General features: G+C 37.7%; 1 protein-coding gene across 1 annotated transcript in view; it reads left to right on the forward strand.

The window, feature by feature from the left end:
• RhoGEF64C (Rho guanine nucleotide exchange factor at 64C) overlaps nucleotides 1-20,499 on the forward strand; it is a 57,500-nt gene that overhangs the window by 25,132 nt on the left and 11,869 nt on the right. The window contains exons 2-4 of the mRNA XM_012367758.2: nucleotides 3,878-4,101; nucleotides 15,391-15,799; nucleotides 16,933-18,366. Of these exons, the coding sequence (XP_012223181.2) occupies nucleotides 3,976-4,101; nucleotides 15,391-15,799; nucleotides 16,933-18,366 (1,969 nt within the window). The 5' untranslated portion in view covers nucleotides 3,878-3,975. The remainder of the gene's footprint in view (nucleotides 1-3,877; nucleotides 4,102-15,390; nucleotides 15,800-16,932; nucleotides 18,367-20,499) is intronic.

Consider the following 20,499-nt stretch of genomic DNA (forward strand, 5'->3'; position numbering starts at 1 on the left):
AAATTTGTTGATAATTAAAATTTTATTAGTTTTTGTGTTATGTTATGTACTATACAGTATTACACGTAAGTCGATATTAGCTGATTAGACGAAAGACAAGGTATTTTTATCTTACTATAGCTACTAATTAATCCGTTGAAGGACGTAATTAATGTGCACATAACCTTGTTGGAAAATACTTATATGACACGGATGACCAAAGCATCATTCACAGTCAGTCATTTACAAGAATCCGTGACCGTATGAATTTTTGCATTCGCAGCGAAAGATAATCTCCATCGTTATATAAATAACGGTGCAATTTTGAGTTCTAGGACATCTAATTTTATATCTCTCACAGTCGAGATAAATTATGTTATAACCTTTTATTAAAGTCACGATAAATACACATCAATTCATTTTTGCGTGATTTACTTGTATCGCTTTCCACATTTCGAGAATCGACCATTCTACTTCAGTTTATTGTCTCGAGATTCGTTTAAGATTAAAGCCTCAAATCTAAAATTCGATTATTGCTTAAGGCTCTGGAGGCAAAAGGCCTCGTTACGTAATCTTGTCGTAGATTTTGTATGGCATCAATTTGTTCGGCGTTTCGAATAAATTCGCTCTGTTGATTACCGTACGGTAACGACATAATTGTCCGTTATGCGCGATTTCCTCGGCTATTACTTTTCACCGCGGCGATTTATCGGCGATGTACAACGAGCTGTGCACACCGTGCGAGTACACGTGCTTCGGTTCATAAGTTATACGGACGAGGAAATGTGTAGTCTTTTGGTTTTACGGTGGATTGCATCATCATCATTGCCATCCTGTCGCTAGGTGCTTGCCATGCATGACAGCAACATCTGTCATTATCCCTCCAAATATATGTACAAAGTGTTCCACTGTTATTTTTATATTCCTGTTGACAATTCTTTCGTCCAATTTGGAGTCAATTTGTTCTTAGCGAAAGTTTAATGGCAATCCGTTACTTCCTACAACTTTCTAATTTTCGTTTAAATATCCTGATACTTAAATGTCAACTTAAAATAAAAATTGCTAAAGAGAATTAAGTAAAAAATTAAAGCATCGAAATTTTTTCATATTACATAATTGTAAAATTTTTGATAATAAAAATCAAAATTAATAGAAAGGCCAATACTCTTAGCTTCACTATTATACAAATCACTTTCCTCTTCAGTCAACTTTTTGTAGATGAAAAAAATGCGACAGACAGAAAATGTAGTCGGCTATTTTGAGATCTTGATAATAGTCCGATATTATTTAGTTTATTTTGCAACGTCGGTTTCCTTCGGCTATTGCTCTGACGTTAGATCGTAGACGTACCGTGTCATTACGAAAGCGAATGGCCGATCATTGTCTTTCGGAACGCGCGACACACACACACACTCCTGTTATAAAGTCGATGCTGTTTCTCTTTGTTCGTTTCTAGCTTTGCAATTCATGAAATGTGATTCGCATTCATACAACTTGAATAACATGAACGGCCACGACGTGTGTATTACTGCAAAAATTTTTTATATATTATTCAAATATTCAGAAATTAGAAACTAAGAAAGTAGAAATTAAAATTAAGTTAGAAATAACTTAGAAATATCAGAAAATAAATGATTGATGAAAACATAAGGGTATAATAAACGTAATTGCAAGTATATAACTAAGCGAAATTAAATTAATTCGGTAATAATCAGCTTCGTCGTTCCACCACTGAAGGATTAATAAATCTCTCAAGTTCTGTATTTATGTTTTAACGATTGTCACATAAAACATATATTATAGTTGAACATTCATCAACAGATTAATGCCAATCATTATGTCGCGCGACTCATCAAGTCGCCATTCTTTTGACAAGTATTTAATGGATTTCTCGCAGCTTCTTCACGTAATCTCGCGCGAAAATAGTTACAGCAGACGGTTTTTACGCTCATCTTAGTTCTTACCTGATGTGTGTTTACTCATATATCACGAGCGGTCGTCAGTAGTGCATCGATGAAGAAGAATCTCCGGAATGCATTCTACGGTCGTAACGCGTCGACACAGTCGGTGGCTGCAGACGTCTTTATTTGAGTTCCACATGCCACAAATGTAGCTCGAGCAAGACCGCGCAATCGAACAATAAAAAAATTACAGTGGATTATACACATCAGAGCTATGTAGAAATTAAAAATTTGCAAACTATTTGTATTATTTATTAATTACTAATTTTTGCTTTCGGATTTACATAAAATCTGTGACATAATATCTGTATCGTATTTTTATTCATTTAAAAATGAAAATTTAAATATGTAAAAAGTAAATATAGATATTTTATACTTTCGGAATTTTTTTGTGGAAATAACATGCTCATATTTATGCCGTTGAATGCAACGCGCATCGCGATACGGTCTATGACAATTCAGATGCTTGCTTTTGTTCGAACAGTTATCTGCTCCATTTATTAAATACTCTCTCGCTCTGTTAATTAAATACTACCGAGTCGTTCGTACACCGAGTTCCCTCGCTCGTGGAATTAATTTGTGGAACTTGTTTGCATCGACTGTTAGCCGCAGATCGTGGAAAGGCATTCAAACGGTTGTTGCGCATCTATTTACAATTTTCTTTCATTCAAAATTTGTATGATGACAATGCTGTACATTCCGTGAGATTCAGGCGACCCGTCTCTTTCATATCTTCCTACTTTTGAAACATTTTAAAGCATAGGTGATAAGTATTTTTAAGCCAACGCAACGAACTGCCATATCGAAGAAAACGGATAAAATTAGCTAATATTTATTTATGATTTTTACCTAGCTAATAATTATTTATAAGTTTTCGTGGTATTTGATTAATGAATCTGTTTGTTTGTACGTTTATCTTTCGAATGAATCTTGGATGACTTAAGAAAAATATATGCTTATATAATGTGTTTTTGTATATATGTAATAAATAATAAATGCTAAATTTCGGCTTGATGTATCGACGAATAAAATTAAAATAAAATTACAATTGAAATAAAATTGAAAGTAGAAATTGATTTTTAGAAACAAGACGCAATGACAAGTAGCAATTGTATCTACAATCATTGTCATTATAATGCAAGGAAGGACGAACTCACGAGCGAAATGTCACGTCATACGTATATATTACAACAACGCGATATAGCAAAAAACTTATTGACAGTCGGAGATAAATGCTTGTGACATATTATATGATCGTTTAGTCAGACATAAAATCTGTGAAATACATTTGTCTGTAAGCGCTGCACGTAACATCGAAACTTCCACCTCCAGTGAATTACAAATTTCTTAGACGCTTTCTAGGTCCGGCCAAATATCTGGCGCGACGAAAATTGCACAATCGCGATCTCTCAGTGAGAGAAGTGAAATTGCACGGTACTATTGTCAGGTGCCGCAACTTATCGCGATGATTATGCAAGGAAATGCCGTTTAGCCACCGTCGAACCCGAACTCATCACTCCGCCGTAGATTTCGCCGCAGAGATATTAACACAATTAGCACCAGCTAAATATAGTTTCAGTCTTCTCTATGAAATTTAAGTACAGGTTGAATATAAAGCAGGAAAAATGAAAACTTATTATTTCGGAATAATTTAGATATCAACAAAAAATTGCATATATATAAAGGAAATAACATTAATCTAATGTAAAATAATACAAAACTGCATAAAAATGTAAAATATATAATTAATTTAATTTAATATTATATAAAGGATATAAAATTGACGCAAATACAAAGTTATAATTGAATAATATTACAATATTATAATTAAATATATACATTTCGTGTTAAAGAGACACGATAAAACCATAGAATCATATATGTAGTTAGAAATCATATAATCAACTTTTCTAAGGCAATTTTCTTATTAATTACAGATTTGCCACAATCTGAGAATGCATGATTACACGCAAAACAGGAGAGCGCGGACTATTGGTGCTGCGAAGACACCTGAGGTCTGTGACCGTCGCGGGAAATGACCATGACGAGCGTGGCTGTCGCCCCGGGTAGCCTCGGCGCACCTCCAGCTATGCTCACTCCCAAGATGTATCATCTGCAGCAGGGTCTGAGTCCGACGTCCGGCTCGTCCACTACCGGCAAGGTACGTCGAAATCTTTACTCTTCACAAAAAAATCCTCGCGCGCTCGTTCTACGACGTTGTACAGCGGTGCTTGCGTGCCCAAAATAGAGAAAGTGCATTTGGATGGATTAATTGCTGGGTAGAAGCCGCTTGCATAACACAAGGATGAATGAAAGTGACGTAGCTGTCTAGATTGCAATTGCAAAAGTAAAGTATGAATTCGTTTTTCAACGAATCATCCTGTATTCATATTCGTATACCCACGTGTTCCGCTGCACGATGCATATTATAATTTGTCAGACAAAATGACAGGTGCAAGGAAAGCTTTTCTAATATTACATTTTGCCATGTAATGTAATTGCTAGTTGGGACAAAACAAAGTCTGCGTGTCTTTCTTTGCATTTCCTCGAATCCAGGAAAGCATTGCTATGAATAATTTTCAAGCCACTTTGTACAGCGCAAGAACGCTTTTACATAACGATGATATGGCATATGATTTGTGGGATACACAAAGCATCTAGAACATTGGCCAGTATTTGGAGAGAAAGTCAATATCATGGCGTATTAGTTCTTGCGGTTTTTATAAAAAAAAAAGTACATTGATCGTTTTGCGGATGTTTGCAACAACGGAGAAGGAATCGCGGCGTACAAGCGATACTGGCGTGTCAAAATAGGGAAAGTGCATTTAGATGGGTTAATTACTGGGTATAAGTCGCTTGCATAACACGGGGATGAATGAACGTGACGTGGTTGCCTATCTAGTGGATCACGGATTTTTTTACACCTTCACTTTTTCTTTTCGCCTTTATCCTTTCTATTTTATTTCACGTATCGCATTCCTCCTCAGCAATGTTGATAGATGTTAGTGTGGATAATTTTATTTAATACAAGCCGATATAGAGACGATTGAAAAACTCATTGCTTAACTTGCAGTTTGAATTTCTACATTCTTACTTACGTTGCGAGAAACATGCTTGGACAAAATTTACGATAAAGTTTGTAGTCTTTTCTTTTTTATACCTATGAATGTTCTGAGAATTTCTGAGAATGTTTATTTTTATTGCAGAAAAAATTAGATTGTGAAGTGTTCGATGAAGGAAGATCTTCTTCTGATTCTCGATTTTACAATTATACAAAATGCCAGGGTTATTAGAAACCTATCAGTTACTTACAATACATACGTCAAAAAATTGCGCAAGTTAAAAGAAAATATCAAATTATTTACTAATATCATTTTTTTTTTTATTTATTTGTTGGTATTTTACGTAAAATTGTGCAGTAAACAGAAAAATAATATTTGTTACATAAAAAAACGGGCAATTGTTATTCTAAATATAATTATCGTAGCTATTATCTTCTATTTTACAATACGTAATACCGATATGTAGTACTGATAATTCTTAAACTCGTTGCACAATTTATGTTCCAATTATGCACAATTGAACTTAATATACAGCATATTATAATGCATATCACGAAGGAAGAAAGTAGAGAATTCGAGGAGGGAAACTTGATGCGGCATAAAGCCAGAAATCCTGAAGCAGAAAACGTTTTACGCAAAACAGTTGTCGCAGTAGAGTACGTGCTTTAATTTTTTTTTACCGCTTAAGCAAAGGCTCGCCTGATTTTATTTTCAAAAACCAGTCGTCGCCGTTATGACATCGAATACTTCGTACATTCACGTTGTCGTTCTGCTTGCGATAACGCGCTATTCTCTCCTTTTCTTTTTTACTTGTCTTTTTCAAGGATAATATCTTTTTTTGTTACGTTACAATAAAATTAAGTTGTTTGTCTGACAAGAATACAAATATAAATGTAATATATATGTATATATATGTAATTTAAAAAATTTTTTAAATTACTTCTTTTAAATCTTGATGATTCGACAACCGAATATATTAAAATATATTATTACACTTGCATTGTGTTGCAAAATTGACAATAAAAAGAAATGTTCCTTCACATTGAATGGCATTATTATATTTTTATTAATTTTGCAATTTTATCACGCAGTACAGTTGTTATTTTGCAATGTCCATGTCGACATAATACATCAAGCAATAAGACGTTTCGCGTAAGCTGAGCCTAATCTTTTAACTTGATCCATCCTACACTATTTTATTCCTTTGAAATATAATCTCTCGTGGATACCTAATATTGCATTATGCAAGAAGTATTGGCACGTTATATAATATCTTACTTAGACGTACTTAATATTTTATATTTTATAAGCTAAGAAAAACATATAAATTACTCGAACCCCTCTCAAATTTAACTATCATTTATAGGAAACGATACTAAGTAATCAGGGGTTATCTCGTTGATGTATTCGCTTAATCAAACAAGCACATTCGAATTCACATGCAACCGGCGCGATTTCCCTAACGCGTTCTCTTATCTAACCTTCTCGCCGACTAGCAACTTCTACAGATATCGCTTTGTCGTCACACTCGCTAGCGCGTGTCGTCTCTAATCTTTATCATCCCCGGCTACCGCCACCGCGACAGGTTCTTTGCGAGGTGAAAATTTCGCCGCCGTCGCACGCCGTCGAGCGTGTCACTTTCCTTTCCTTGATGTAATTTTCGCGCAAAAACAATCCGACTCTATCTCGTATCGATTCATTCTGGCTGCGAACATTTATTCGTATCGCAGTCACGACAAATAAACGTGTTTTAATCACTCCTGCGATTACGCAGTACGTTTTGCATCATTTTAGAAGATTCGATACGCGTATCAACTACAAGGATGCAAACGATCGTTAGCGGCGGATGAATTGCATTTATTTCAATGTTGCTTAATCTTTTTAATGAAATACCTTTTCGTCGTTTAAAAAGAGAAACTTATTGAAAGACACAAAAGAGAAATTTATTTTATATCTTTATTTGATATTATAAATCGAAGATGGATTTATTTCAGAAAGGTTATTATAGCTTTCTAAATATTAATTTTTCGGATTATATTCGACAAGATAAGGTAGAAAGTATTATATAATTATTTTGAATATAATATTAATGGAATATTAAATATGTTTTTTGAATGTTAAAATATTTTTTACTGTTCTTAGACTTAAAAATTGTAATATTTATAAATCGAATACGAATGCAATCTTTATATATAACAAAATATTACGGAGTTGATATTGAAAGGAACCGTATATGAAAGGGACACGTATTCACCGTAGTGGCATCGTAATAACGCGTTGCTTGGCGCACACGCCGACGTATGGTTGTGCAACGTGGAGACGCATCGGTGAAGTCACAAAGATGATCCACGTGCATCTACCGTGACCCCGAGTTGCATGTGTATATGCGGTCGGCTTAGTCACAAGATCGCGTGCGATAACGCATCGCGTACACAACTATCATTGCAATACTCACAGTGTAATAAACAAACAAATATTTGCATTTGTGTAAATTGTGTGGAATTGTAAATTATGGAAATTTAAATGTATATCTGTAAATTGGTACAATGTTAATATTTATTTTAATTACACAATGTTATTTCATGGTTTTAGATGAGATTTTAAACTTCGAGATCTTATGATAAATATTATTTGATATTACATGATGCAATTTGCAGCACACTAGTTTAACTTATGCGTAATATTATATTTTTTCTAATAATTAATTTATAATATTTTTTGTGATCTAACATTCGCGTTTCTGGTTCTTATATATATTATTTTATGTTGTTGATTATTGACAATATTTTCTTGACAGTTAGATGATGCGTAGTTAATGATTTTAGAAAAATCCTAACCGTGTCCTTCGCGATATAACTGATTTATACGCCGGTAGAAAGAATCGAAGTAACTCCAGCAATAATACATTCACATAAAGCTCTCTTCTGGGATACGGCATGATCTGGTTACATAACGCGTTGCATACTGCAGCGTTAATGTTGCAGCGCAACATTTAGATATATAATCGTTGATCATTAGCATTGCAAAGAATATTAATTTGTATAATTACTAACAGGTGAGATGTGATGCGTGTTTTTCTTGAAATGAAAACTTACACGTTTATCCGATAATGCACGCAGTGCACTGCACTGCACTCACTCGATCCACGTACTCGTGACCGTCATTTTTTCCATTGGTCGGCCATCCCCGAAGCCATGATTTGCTCTGCGACGCGTGAAAAACGTGCCTGTGCGCTTGGCATCAGAGTTGCATGCAGTTTTTCTAATGACAAGCATACGCTTGTACTACTTTGATAATGTTGCCATCTCTTTTATTTTCGAGTTCTTCAGTTGCATAATTTGAATCACACTTTTTCACAAGTTTTGATCATCATGAAGAGTAAAATCTTGCCGCTTGACGTCTGAGACTTATTATATTAGAATTATCAACCATAACGTACAACTTGAAAGACATTTCGATATCTTTCAAGGAAAAAAACCTTTCAACTTATTTGAAGAATCCGAAAAGAAGAAAGATGACTTGTAGTTTTAAGAAAGGATCTTTTACAATTCTAAAGATTACCCAGTTTTCTTCTCACGAGTTCAATGAAGGATTAAATTAACGAAGCCATGATGTTCTCGAGGCGGAACGTCTGGCTTGCCGGGACATAAAGCCGGGACTTCTCGCATTCACCTTTCTTTCTCCGCGCGCAGCGACTGGTAATTCCCGCGGTAACGGGCAGACTGAAAACTGTTACCGCACTCTTATGACTGGTATTATGATTATTGCATTTTGCACAATTGGTATGATGGAGCCGATGGTATTAAAGGTAGAATATAGCGCGCCCGCCGTTCTCCTTGGGAAAGATAATGTGTCGTTTGTGCGGAGGAGGCATAGATAATTTCTCAAACACTTGGCGAGTCATTGACCTGCCTGTTATGGTATATTGATACTCCGACCGGAAAAGTACGCTTACTTGAGCGTAACAGACGCGTTTTCATCTGGAAAGGTAATTGTCGACACTGAACCGGCCAGGCCGCTTTTTAAAGACGACTCTCGTGGTACGTGATGCAAAAGCATAAAGCATGGTTCACTAATGACGGACGTTAAACTTATATATATATAAGTATATGTATACACTTAACTTATATATATATATCTGGAAAAAAATTTGATTTTGCGTATTTTTATTCGTAGAGAGCAAAATTTATATGCAATTTATGAAACATTTATTAGAATATTTATTAGAATATTTTTAAAAAATGCTGAGAAATGTCTTTGGTATCATATCATCATTATTTTTATTAGTTGTTCTTAAGTAATTATTATATATACAGAGGAGCGTTCGATATATTCTCAGTAAGTGTTAAAAAAACAGATAAATGTAACATTATTTTTTTATGACTAATGATTTTATTGGTATGACTTTATTTACACCTTTGACAAGTATGCCATGCGATACAGCTTGATATCTAAATGTGATGCCGTAACATTGCCGAGAATATATTCAACGTCTCACGTTTATACCAAAACAAAAGTTAATATTATGTAAAACCAGATGCTGATTTTCATGCTACAAATTCTGCGGCATAGATATCACGTAATTATTTTTACTAATCAGGCGACTTGAGTTGTTATTTCGCGAATAATTTATGGGAAAAATGGTGCTAAGAATCGATCACGTCTGATTAGTGATACTGTATTAATTAATGACTAATTAATTAGCAAAGAAGAGCTTCTTTCCCCCTTCTGAGATCGTCGTATTGAGATGACCTCGGTAGATGAGCAACTAAGTGCACGCGAGTGCTCTTTCACCTGTTTCTTTTCTTCGTTTTTCTTCTTTTCTTTTTACTTCGTCCTTTCGCAAGAACGAATCACCGTTTTTCCGTCGTCGGTCATGTAACGTGTTTTCTATCCCTCTTTCGAATCATCTTTGAAACACCATCGTGTTGCCGTATAAATTAACGTGACTTATCGAGAGCGAGATCTCGTGTTCTTTTTAGAGATACACACACCTGATGCTTATTTCATGCTTCTCTTCATTGAGCCAAGTCAAACACGCCGGCCAGAATAAGCTAGCAAACATCGTAAATTAGCGAAAAGAAAAATCGGTGCGAAAGGAATCTTGGATATCTCTCTCGCTTCTTATTTCAAAGAACAGAAATATATGGATCGAATTGCTTTCCCAAGATTCTTTCAACGCTCCACGATCGATTAGGTACGGAGCATTAAAGCTTGGCGGCAATTCGATCCATTTGATACTTTTTATTTGGTATTGTTCTCTTTTTTTTTGTATAAAATATGTAGGTAATCGATCGACCATAATTTTCCTTAAGAGAAGCAAATAGAAGAAAGTGAAAATAGTATCTCTTTTCATTAGTTTCTATTGTGATGTTTAGCGTTCAAAATTTTTACTATTCTTATTTAATCGTGGAAGTAATATTTCAAGTGTTCGCAAAATGTTATGCGATAAATAGCAAGCCTCACTTCAAACTTGAACGTTGTGTGTACAGAAAAGTACGTTTCAGTGAAGAGATTTCATGTATTCTCAAGAGTCAGTTAGACCAACATCGGAGAAGAGCCGCGAGGCATCGGAAGATCTTGTTCACTCTCGAAGCAATAAGTCTCTAAAAACAGTAACCATAACTCCGGTTATATGAAAAGATTGTATACTTATGTTTGTCGCATTTATGAGATTGAATAAGTAAATTATACGTAAATCTTATTTATTACGCAAATCAGATTATAACATGCAAAATTGCTACAGTAATTTAGAGAGCTTTATATAAATAGATTTTACCGAATAAGTTATAATTAACGAAAATTATTTAAAGTCGTAATACGAAATGCTTTGTAAAATTTGGGAAAGAAATATATGCAAGAAATAATTCAATAAATGAAGTCGAATTTGTTGTTGAAACATAATTTCGCGATTATTGTTGAAATTTCTGTGCTATCACGAGATATAACGTCTATAGTAGTACCTGTCGTAAAGGTCGTTCGATTCGATCTAAGACCGATTTCGTTAGCCACGCCCGTTTTCGCGCAGCACCTGCAGTTGTATGCAGGCGTGGTGACCCACGTCTATGTGTGCTTTTACTTGCATACGAGCCGCTCGCATATATGCTAGTTTACTTTCTGTTTTTCGACTGGCCGGTCGACGGGCGACCGGCTCTTACGTGAGCTTGTGGGACAGGATTTTTACGAAAGTCTCCCGCATGGACGAGAAAGTAAAGTGCACCTCGCTGTTCGCCCCCGAGGCAAGCCAGCTGCCCCATTTTCCGACCTTATGCGCTTCGTATACTTTGCTTTTCGCTCCGCAGCTGCCAACGCGATCGCGCGGATTCAGCATTCTAATAATCGAAGGCGCAAAGCGAGTCAACTTTTTGAACTTTCTCGTTTTTAAATTTTATTGCGTGGTCTCATATCGTTTTGCGCTTCGTGGTTTCGATTGCGTTCGTTAATTACCACAATTTTACGCTCTCTTGGATCTAGTAAGTTGCGCTCAGTTTTGGTATCCTCTTAATCATTTGTGTGTGACCTAAACTTAATTTATAGGAAAGCTTGTGTGACCGTTATTCTAATGAAACTATACATATTTGCATTTCACTTTCACTTATCAAACGCTTTTGGAAAAGTTATTTTCAACATTTTAGTAAAATAACAGATGCTAGCACATCTTTGACTATGATGAATAATTAAAAAAAGTATCGAATTTACAAGCATTGAATCATAGCAATCCATTAATGACATATTTTCAATGTTTATATTATTATAAAATTTATACGAAAATAATTAGATCAGTTACATCAGCAGACTTCATACATGTGTGAGATGAAAAACGTGTCGCGATGTTTTTTTTTGTCGGGAAATATTATTCTTATCACTTTTCCTAGAAAATTATTTTAACAGAGTTCCACGACGTTGTAGTTAAAATTTGTGTCTGACAGTAAGTGGCTTTTTCGAGAAACATTTCAAATACATACAGAGACTTCTCTTTCCGCTGGCAGTCGGAGTTGCGGAATGAGTTGTTTGGTCTTCCGCTTACTTTTCGCAATTGCAAAAAGAAGAAATGGAGGTCGAGTGCATATCGCGCGGACCCTCTCGGCAGATCGCTGGTTAGATTCGGCCTCTAAGCACGCGCGATGCGAACAAATCGCCATGCCCCGCTCTCTCCATTAAGGTGTAGTCCTCATTTCGCGTATACACATGCATATTACACCAACGAACTTATCCGCGAGAACTGCGAGCGCAGTAGATCAGAGATAAGCGCGTGGAGGATAATTACAAAGTGCCGGACTAAATGGATTACTAAAGTAACCAAAAGCCTAACGCCATGACGATTAAGAAAATCTAACGAGACTCATGAAGCTAACGATATCCTCCAACGCAACGGAACACCGGTCTCCCGTTCATCCCGTTCATCCCGTTCGTCCACAAGAACCGTTTTCTAATTTAATCGTCGCGACCGATCTCTTCTTTTGTTAGCGCAATCGTGCGCGCCGACCGTTGATCGCCGCGCGATTTTCGAGAGCGCGAATCGCGGAATCCCATACTTGAATAACGCGTAACGGTACACATCGTCGGCAAACTTGTATCGCGTTTTTCCCCTTCGTAACTGCTATCCCACGAGACGTTATCTCACATCGCGCCGAGAAGTGCTTTTTTTCCTTGGCGATTTTGACAGCCGATAGCGCTGATGTCGATAGCGCTGATTGGCCGGATTATCGCACACGTCGTAAAAGCACGCGTCGCTACTTTTCCATACGTAGGCTTCCCTGAAGAACCCAGTGTGACGGAGAAATGCAGCGAGCTTCGACGATAAGTCGCGGTTCTTCGGTCACTCTCTGATTCCGCTTGTTCTCCGAGGCAGTCTATACTGCTGACTTTTTCGTTCGCTTAGATGCGCTTAGATGCGCTTCAACATGAGTCGCGCTTCTTGTATATCCGCGACATTCGCCTTTCTTGAAATGCGCTCGCGGCAGTTTTTCGATAGACGAGACAGATCTTGCTATTACGTGAGACCATTTGAACACGAGAATTCTCGTGTTGAGCGATTTTAAATAGCTGTCCATTTCTGGTTTTACCTCTATTATTGTCTTCCTCGATTGTTTCGTTGTTAACTCGATTTTTCTGTAGCAATTTATTGCAGTAATATTTTTTTACGTAAACATAAAAAAAAAATATTTAAAAATTATATTGTTACGAACAGCAAAATATTTTTGACAGAAAATAGATTATTTGAAACTTATATAAGTTTATGGAAATAGAATACAAATATTTGATTTAATCATTCATAATTTGATTCAGAAGCAAATTATAATTGATATTTCTTTAGAGTAGGTACTTCTTTTTTTCCAATAGAACTTGTAGGAAAGATCTCTCCATCTCTCTGGAAATACACGCCAATAAATCACCATTTCGATAAACTAACAAACAGAGAATCAAACCTGTATATTTCCTGTAGCTTCTTTCCTCCTGGCATGTCTTTGATTTCGCTTTATCTTTCTCTTTTGCACGCTCGCTCTTTCTTCTTTTCCTCCCTCCCTCTCTCTTTCTTCCTCGCAAAACTCAACGCCAACGAGTATGGGACGTGCGCGACGTTATCTCTCCGATTTCTCTAAGGGAGAAGCGAATTTAAATTGCCGATTGCGAGCGATTCCTACCGTCGTTCACTTTCCCTGAAACGCGTTTACCTTCTCTCTCCCGCGCTCTCTTCTTCTTACTTCCTTCGTTCCTACGTTTCACGGTTTCTTCCACGTCGCGGTTCTTCGTACTTACATATACCTGTCATGAGCGTTCTTCCTTCTTTGGAGAACGCAATGTGGCTGACGTTGACGAACATCGATTTACGGAAGGGACTTGCGCGATCTGCGAAGACTTTGAACGTGAAAAGAGAGAGAGACGGAGGAGCGAAGATGGAGCGCATCGCGGTTGCACACCGTTAAAGGAAAATCGAAACGACCGTATCCAATGATCAGTATCCGTCGAACGCGAGACGATTCTCGATTGCGATAAAATTGCAGACGGAGTGACACGCCAGGGTGAAAGGCTAAGCAGCTTGCGTTTTGCTTTCGCATTTTCGCACTGCATAAGATTAATGCATAACGCGAGATTTCGCTTTCGCTGTTGCGATAAAATACGATAAGGCACGCAGCGTTGATTAAAAGCAAAATTTATTGCATGGCTGCGTTAACTACGAAAAAATATGTATAACTGAATAGATTATTTCACAGTTGCAATTATGTACATATTTGGAAATCTTGTTGATAAATTGAACACATTCTTTAAAAAATAAAAACATGATACTGTAATATTTAATTTACAGTCGGAAATATTATAGCCAATGCCATTGATAAATCTAGAAGCGAAATGCTTTAACAAAGGCCTGCGCAAAGCCATTGCGATGTCATTCTAAATTATTAATAATATAAATCCTGTTGAGAGAGATGGATTATTTTGACTGAAAGAACTACTTTTGAAACTAGAGGCACGCGCGTGTTGTTCTCAGTGATATGCATCGGAATTTCGTTTCTTCGGGCGTAAATACCGATGTCGTATGCATGCCGTGACCACGACATTCCTACGATAAACAGTCCGAAGAAAGGAAGAATGATGGTCGGGACAATGACACGAGCAACAATGGCGCCTCTGTTTTACGTTTGGATGAATATAACTCTGGCTATTCAGAACCTCGTGCGTTCTCTACATCTAGGAAGTTGTTATAGGTGCGCGATATTGAGGCTCTGAACCGGAGAGTCAGCAGAATGATGGATTCGTAATTACCGATAGACACCGTAAGAATGCCGCGCAAATAATACGACATACGCGTAGTACATTCGGACGTTTTTTGTAATGGGATTTATTGCGGGACTTGTAATTTCGTTCGGTGATCGAAGGAATAAATAATCACGCTGAAAAAAATATATTTGAGACATTTTGTAATAACTGTATAGTTAAAATAATTTTTCAAGTATTACAATATATATATATATATATATATATATATATAGAAAAAATGAATGTAGATTATATTCTGTATTTGTGATAAAAAATTACGCAAGATTGGCGATTATGCAAAAATGCATACATTTTTTATATAAATTTAACAACTACCATTCAATTGTAATCAAAATTAAATCTTAGAATCATAATTGATTGTGATTACGAATATAAGAAATAATTATATCTCTTCTTTCTGTTTATTGCAAAATTAATTAATAATTGACAAAGAAAGAAGGAAAAATAGAAAAGGATGTAATTCTCGCATATGATAATAATTTAATTAAAATTGACGTTTCTATAAATTATGATAAATATAATATTTTTAATATGATAAATATCTTCCTTCTCTATGTTATTTATTATTCCTACGTATTCTAAATTATTTTTTTTTAAACTGATTACAGAGCTACGATACCTTAAGCAAAGGCAAGAAGTCGTGGAGCGTGCGACTGGGTCTGTCGCGGCAGCACCAGAATCCTGGGGATGACCCCAGCAGGGGCGGTTGGGGCACCATAAGCGGCGGTAGCATGCTCTCTCGCCAGATGATCTACAGCGGCGATCCGTGGTTATACGGCACGGTCAGATCGTCGCGGACGACCGCATACGATCAGGCGCGACCCTTCCTGACGCCGCCACCGCTGCTGTCGGGCGCGACGCCGCTTCTCGTGGTATGTTCCTGCCCGGAATTTCTTGCTGGCACCGTCAGGAAGCTCGGTAGCTGCCGCAAGTGCGGCGGTCACCGAGTTACCGGACTGCCCTTGGGAGGTACGTGTCGACTGCCACCATCCTCGAGGTCCAGGCCCAGCCTCGCCGGTACGTAAATTTTATCCTTTACATTTTCCTTTATCTTATTTATTATTCTGTATTTTTTAATATTTTACGGATGCTACTTCCAGTACTTTTTCGTCTTTACCTATTTTATTTTCTTACCAAATTTGCATTTTTTAAAATTATGATCTTATCAGTACTTTTTTCATCCTTGCATGTTTCTACTTGTTTGTACCATCTCAAAGGTTATGAGCTGTTATGATAAAAGGGATGGCCTTCTCATGTTATATCACTCCAACAGAAATTAGTAAAAATTGTATCTGTATCTTGAAATGGCATTTTTTGTCGTCGCATAAGATAAGAATGTCGGTTTCGAATTCGTTAGGGCAAAGTGTGAGAAAAACTTTTGGTTTATCGTGCTGTCGATGATGTTCATGCTCTAATTGCGCGCGTTTCGTATTAGAGATTTTCTCCTCGTTCGCGTTCGAGATAGCGTGCGTGCGGCGGAGCGCAGAAAGTTCTCAGCCGCGGGCTAGATAGCTGAATTTTACCTCGCGATGATGCCTCTCGTGCCTAGTTTAGTTTGCATTTAAATCGTTTCAGATTAGATCGTGACTTTTTGTTTGCCTAAGCGCTTGTGCACGATATTTCGCGAATCATTGGAAATGTAGGGTAGCGATATTCTGATTAAGACAATTCATATTTTACATTCAGATGAGTTCGTAATTGCAATTGAATTGTTCGGCATTGCTTCATCTATTATCATTAAGATATTATTGATGCGAAATGTGAACGTGAATTTATTATCTGCTTACTGACATTACTTTCTTTTATTAATATTTAGTGGAAAGTAGAAATAATAATTTATACGTAGAAATTTAAAAAATTTCTGCAACTACATATAAATTATCAAAAGATTAAGGACGCTCAAACTTTAAATTAGACTAAATAGATCTTAAACGTCGCTTTTCGAATTATTTGACAATTTATTAAATTAAATTAAAGTTAAATGAATTAAATTAAAATTTATATTTAACAATCACGTGTAAATTAAAATTGATAAAATTTCTTGAAAACATTTATTTTCGCGTTTTATCTGGAGATTTAAATCTACGCAATAAATCGAGTTGAAAGAAGAGCAAGGCAATTTGTTTACAGCGGTTAATCTTATTTGTCAGGTGTGCTAAGAGCATCAATCGACGATCCGTACGATCAGATGCGACGAAACCGGCTGGTGGAGCCGAGATCACGGGCGCGCAGCATCTCGCCGCATCGGTCATCGACACAGCGAGATTCCAGGAGTCAGAGTGTGACCGCGCGGACCGTCGCGAAGGAGCGTAAGGGCTCGATCGAGGGAGCGTCGTCGAGATCCGAATGGTTCGATAAGGAGCCGAGCGTGGCTGCGAGCTACGACGATCGCATATCGCGACCTGGTTTCACCGGCAACGGCGTGTCTCCGGATGATTGGATGCTAGAAGAGAGTCATTCGGAAAGTCATTCGCGGACTCATTTCGCCGCGACGACGTCTGCGAGGCTTGCTCGCGTTCCAAAGAAGCCGCCGAGGGAAACGAATCAAAGGAGATCCAGCCAGGACGATTGGAAGGACGGAACGACGTCGCCGGTCGCTGCGGATCCGCGAAGGAGCATCCTCGAGTGCAACGTGAATCCGTATCTGTTGCTGAAGAAGCAAAAGGACGAGGACGACCTGAGCGACGATTTGTCGGACAATGCGTTGGAGCAAGACGATCTCAGAACGACGCTGTCGTCCAGCCTGTTCGATTCGTCAAAGGTAAAATCGATCGAGAGGATACCGAACAGGAGTGCCGTGGCGGCGATCGGCGGTCAGCGAATCAGGGTGTTTAACGAAGGACCTAGAGAGATCTCGGATGACGACGAGGACGACGAGGACGACGTGTCACCACCGATCACGAGAATTCCGATACCGAAGGTGTCACCCAAGAGACCGCCGAGGCGGCTGAAGGAAGCCCGACAGACGTTGAAGAGCATTCTGAAGCGCGGCCGCATAATCGAGAGCAAAAGAAAGAACGTGCTTTTCAACGTTGACAACATGATATTTGCGCCCGAGAAGCCGTCCGAAGCGACGCGACTGTCGTGGAGCAGGCTCGGCAGGCTCGTCGATTGCGGCAAGGAGCAACGGGACAGCAGTCCCGAACTCGAGGAGGAGGAAGCGCCGATCGTGCCGCAAGAGCAGCAGGAGAAGCACAACTTCATCACGATTCCGAACATCAGGGATCCGAAGGTGGATAAGGTCAGGCTGAAGGAACCGAGAATAGTGCCGGAAGTGAAGAAAACGGCGCCGCCCGGTCTCGACAGGATCAAGATAGATAAGTTCGTTCCATCCAGAAAGCTCGATCGTCCCGTCGTGTTCAAGAGACAAGATGAGATCGGCGGTGAGCCGCAGCCCTCGCTGCCCTCTTCGAAAATTAACGTCCACGCAGAGAAGAGGATATTACTGGAAGAGAGGAGATTGTCGAACGGGAAGACTATTCGGCCAGAAGACGAGACCGAGCTGGAAATCGAGATCGAGGAGCTGAAGGACCGTTTGCCGTGCATCGCCGTGGACGAGAAGGATCTAATCTTGAAATCCGAAGGTAAGGCATTCCAGAATTACAACTACGCGTATTTAAAATTATTGTTAGTTAATTTCGAGATAGCTAACAGATTGTTTTTAATGCAATTCCATTGCTTCACATATTTATATAAATTAGTTTTTCTACGTTGCATTAAGTTTAAAAAAAAAAAAACACCGTTAGATTCTGCGTGATCACCGAAGAGCGAAAAAATATTTTTAATTTAGATGGCAAAACCATCAGTAAAAATATTCGAATCACCTTTTTACACATATAATATTAAATATTTGATCGAAATAATTTTCTTGAGAAAGAGAATATAGAAAAGTTCAACTCTTGCCGCGTTTGATATTTTATTTCTTGGAATTTTTGTTTTATTGTGTTATATGTCGATCTTTTATTTTTACATACTTTTAATTATGTATAATACGCAAAGCGATATTAGCTATTTCACGTTGATATTTCCGAACATGTAATTTATTTCTGAAAATAGCAGTATCAAATTTTCATAATAACGTAACTCTGTATTTTAAAGCTGGATTATTATTATATAGAAGCAAATTAATGATCAATTTATCTACGGTCCCTTCATCAATTCATCTACATAACTATAATCGATCCGTTCACGACACTGAAGGCTAGTTCGCCCTTAGGACAGCGCGTTTACAGTCGTCTAGGGATTAATCTTGCACGTGGAAATGGGTCTAAAGATATAGCATGGCCGTATTACGAGCAGGAATCACCGTTTATCGCAAATTGATAATCTCGCATCAGTTCATCAATGTTTATCGGTTATCATCGGTTACAATCCTTTTTTTTTTTTCATTATGCTAATGCATGTGATTAATGAGCCGTTGAGGTTGGCGCGACTTATCGGACTTAAGTCGTTATCCTTGAACTTTCGAAAAAAAGTTTCGCATTCAAGGATAACAGCTTACGCTTGCTCCTGTCTCTCGTAACGGTACAGTTTTGTTTCCAAGGATTTTGAAAATTGATGATTTCCATGTACGATTTTTACTCGTATCTTGACAATATTAAGATTTATTTTGGGAAAACACCATCCGAAAAATATGAAGATGTATCGAAAATGTGAAAAACATATAACGAACAGAATCTTTTTTTTCTCTCGCGTAAATGCATGCTTGTACCACACGTAAATGTTTGGCGCACACAAATTAATACGAAAGCAATTTAATGCTAAATGTAAATGTAAATGTAAATGCTAGTTAGGTGCGGTTGTAAACTCGGGTAACCTTAAGATGGTTTTGTCGTTGGCAAGAGGAGAAAGGTTATCCCTCCTGACGACCTTGAGCCATATCCTTATGCTGCTTGGCTGGCTTTTAAAAAAGTCGCCTAAAAGAGCTTCGTAAATTGCGGCCGCAGCATTCGAAATTGCTGAAGGTCAGAATCTAACTAGCGTCAAGCTGACATATCATTCTAGCTACTTATCCTAAGGATATGTTTTAGAGCTATAGCTACGCACATATAATAAACAAAAAATGCTATACGCATTAAGATATATAGAATGCGCACAAAAGAATATCTTCTTTAAGAGTTATAGCGTCATTGGAAATTTATTAGTCGATCGTAAAAAAAAATTATGCTGGCTTCTTTTCAATCGTTTTTGCAACAGGTGGCAATCGATTAAAATCCACGTTTTTTTCCTACAAGAAATGTACAGGGCGATACTAAAACTATCGTCCACCTTCTTAGCATTCCAATAAAGAGACTGTGAGTTAAATATTTATAATATTCATAGAATGTTTTTTTTTTCTTTTTTTTTTTTAATTGTAATGAATTACGCAAATTTTTAATATATTGTGTATTTATCTCGCGAAGTCGAAACGATACTTTCCAGCGACATTATCATACCGCGGACTCGCGTTTTCCAAGTATTCGCGAGGAAAGAGAGAGAGAGAGGTTGCGAAAGTGGGCGCGTGGGAAAGATACGAAACGATCGGGGGACAATGCGAGCGGCGGTCGTCCGCCTTATACGGAACGACGTGTACATATTTATCAGTTCGCCCGGTGGCGGCCCGCCGGAGTATCGCAAGCGCTTCGCCGGAGAGAAGGAGGAGAAATCGTTACATACTAATTCCGCAGTGACGGGACGCAACCGAGTCGGTCCCGTCTCTTTTTGGAAAGACCGGTGTA

Source organism: Linepithema humile, chromosome 5 (assembly GCF_040581485.1).
Source record: "Linepithema humile isolate Giens D197 chromosome 5, Lhum_UNIL_v1.0, whole genome shotgun sequence".
In the NCBI taxonomy this organism is placed as follows: Eukaryota; Metazoa; Arthropoda; class Insecta; order Hymenoptera; family Formicidae; genus Linepithema; species Linepithema humile.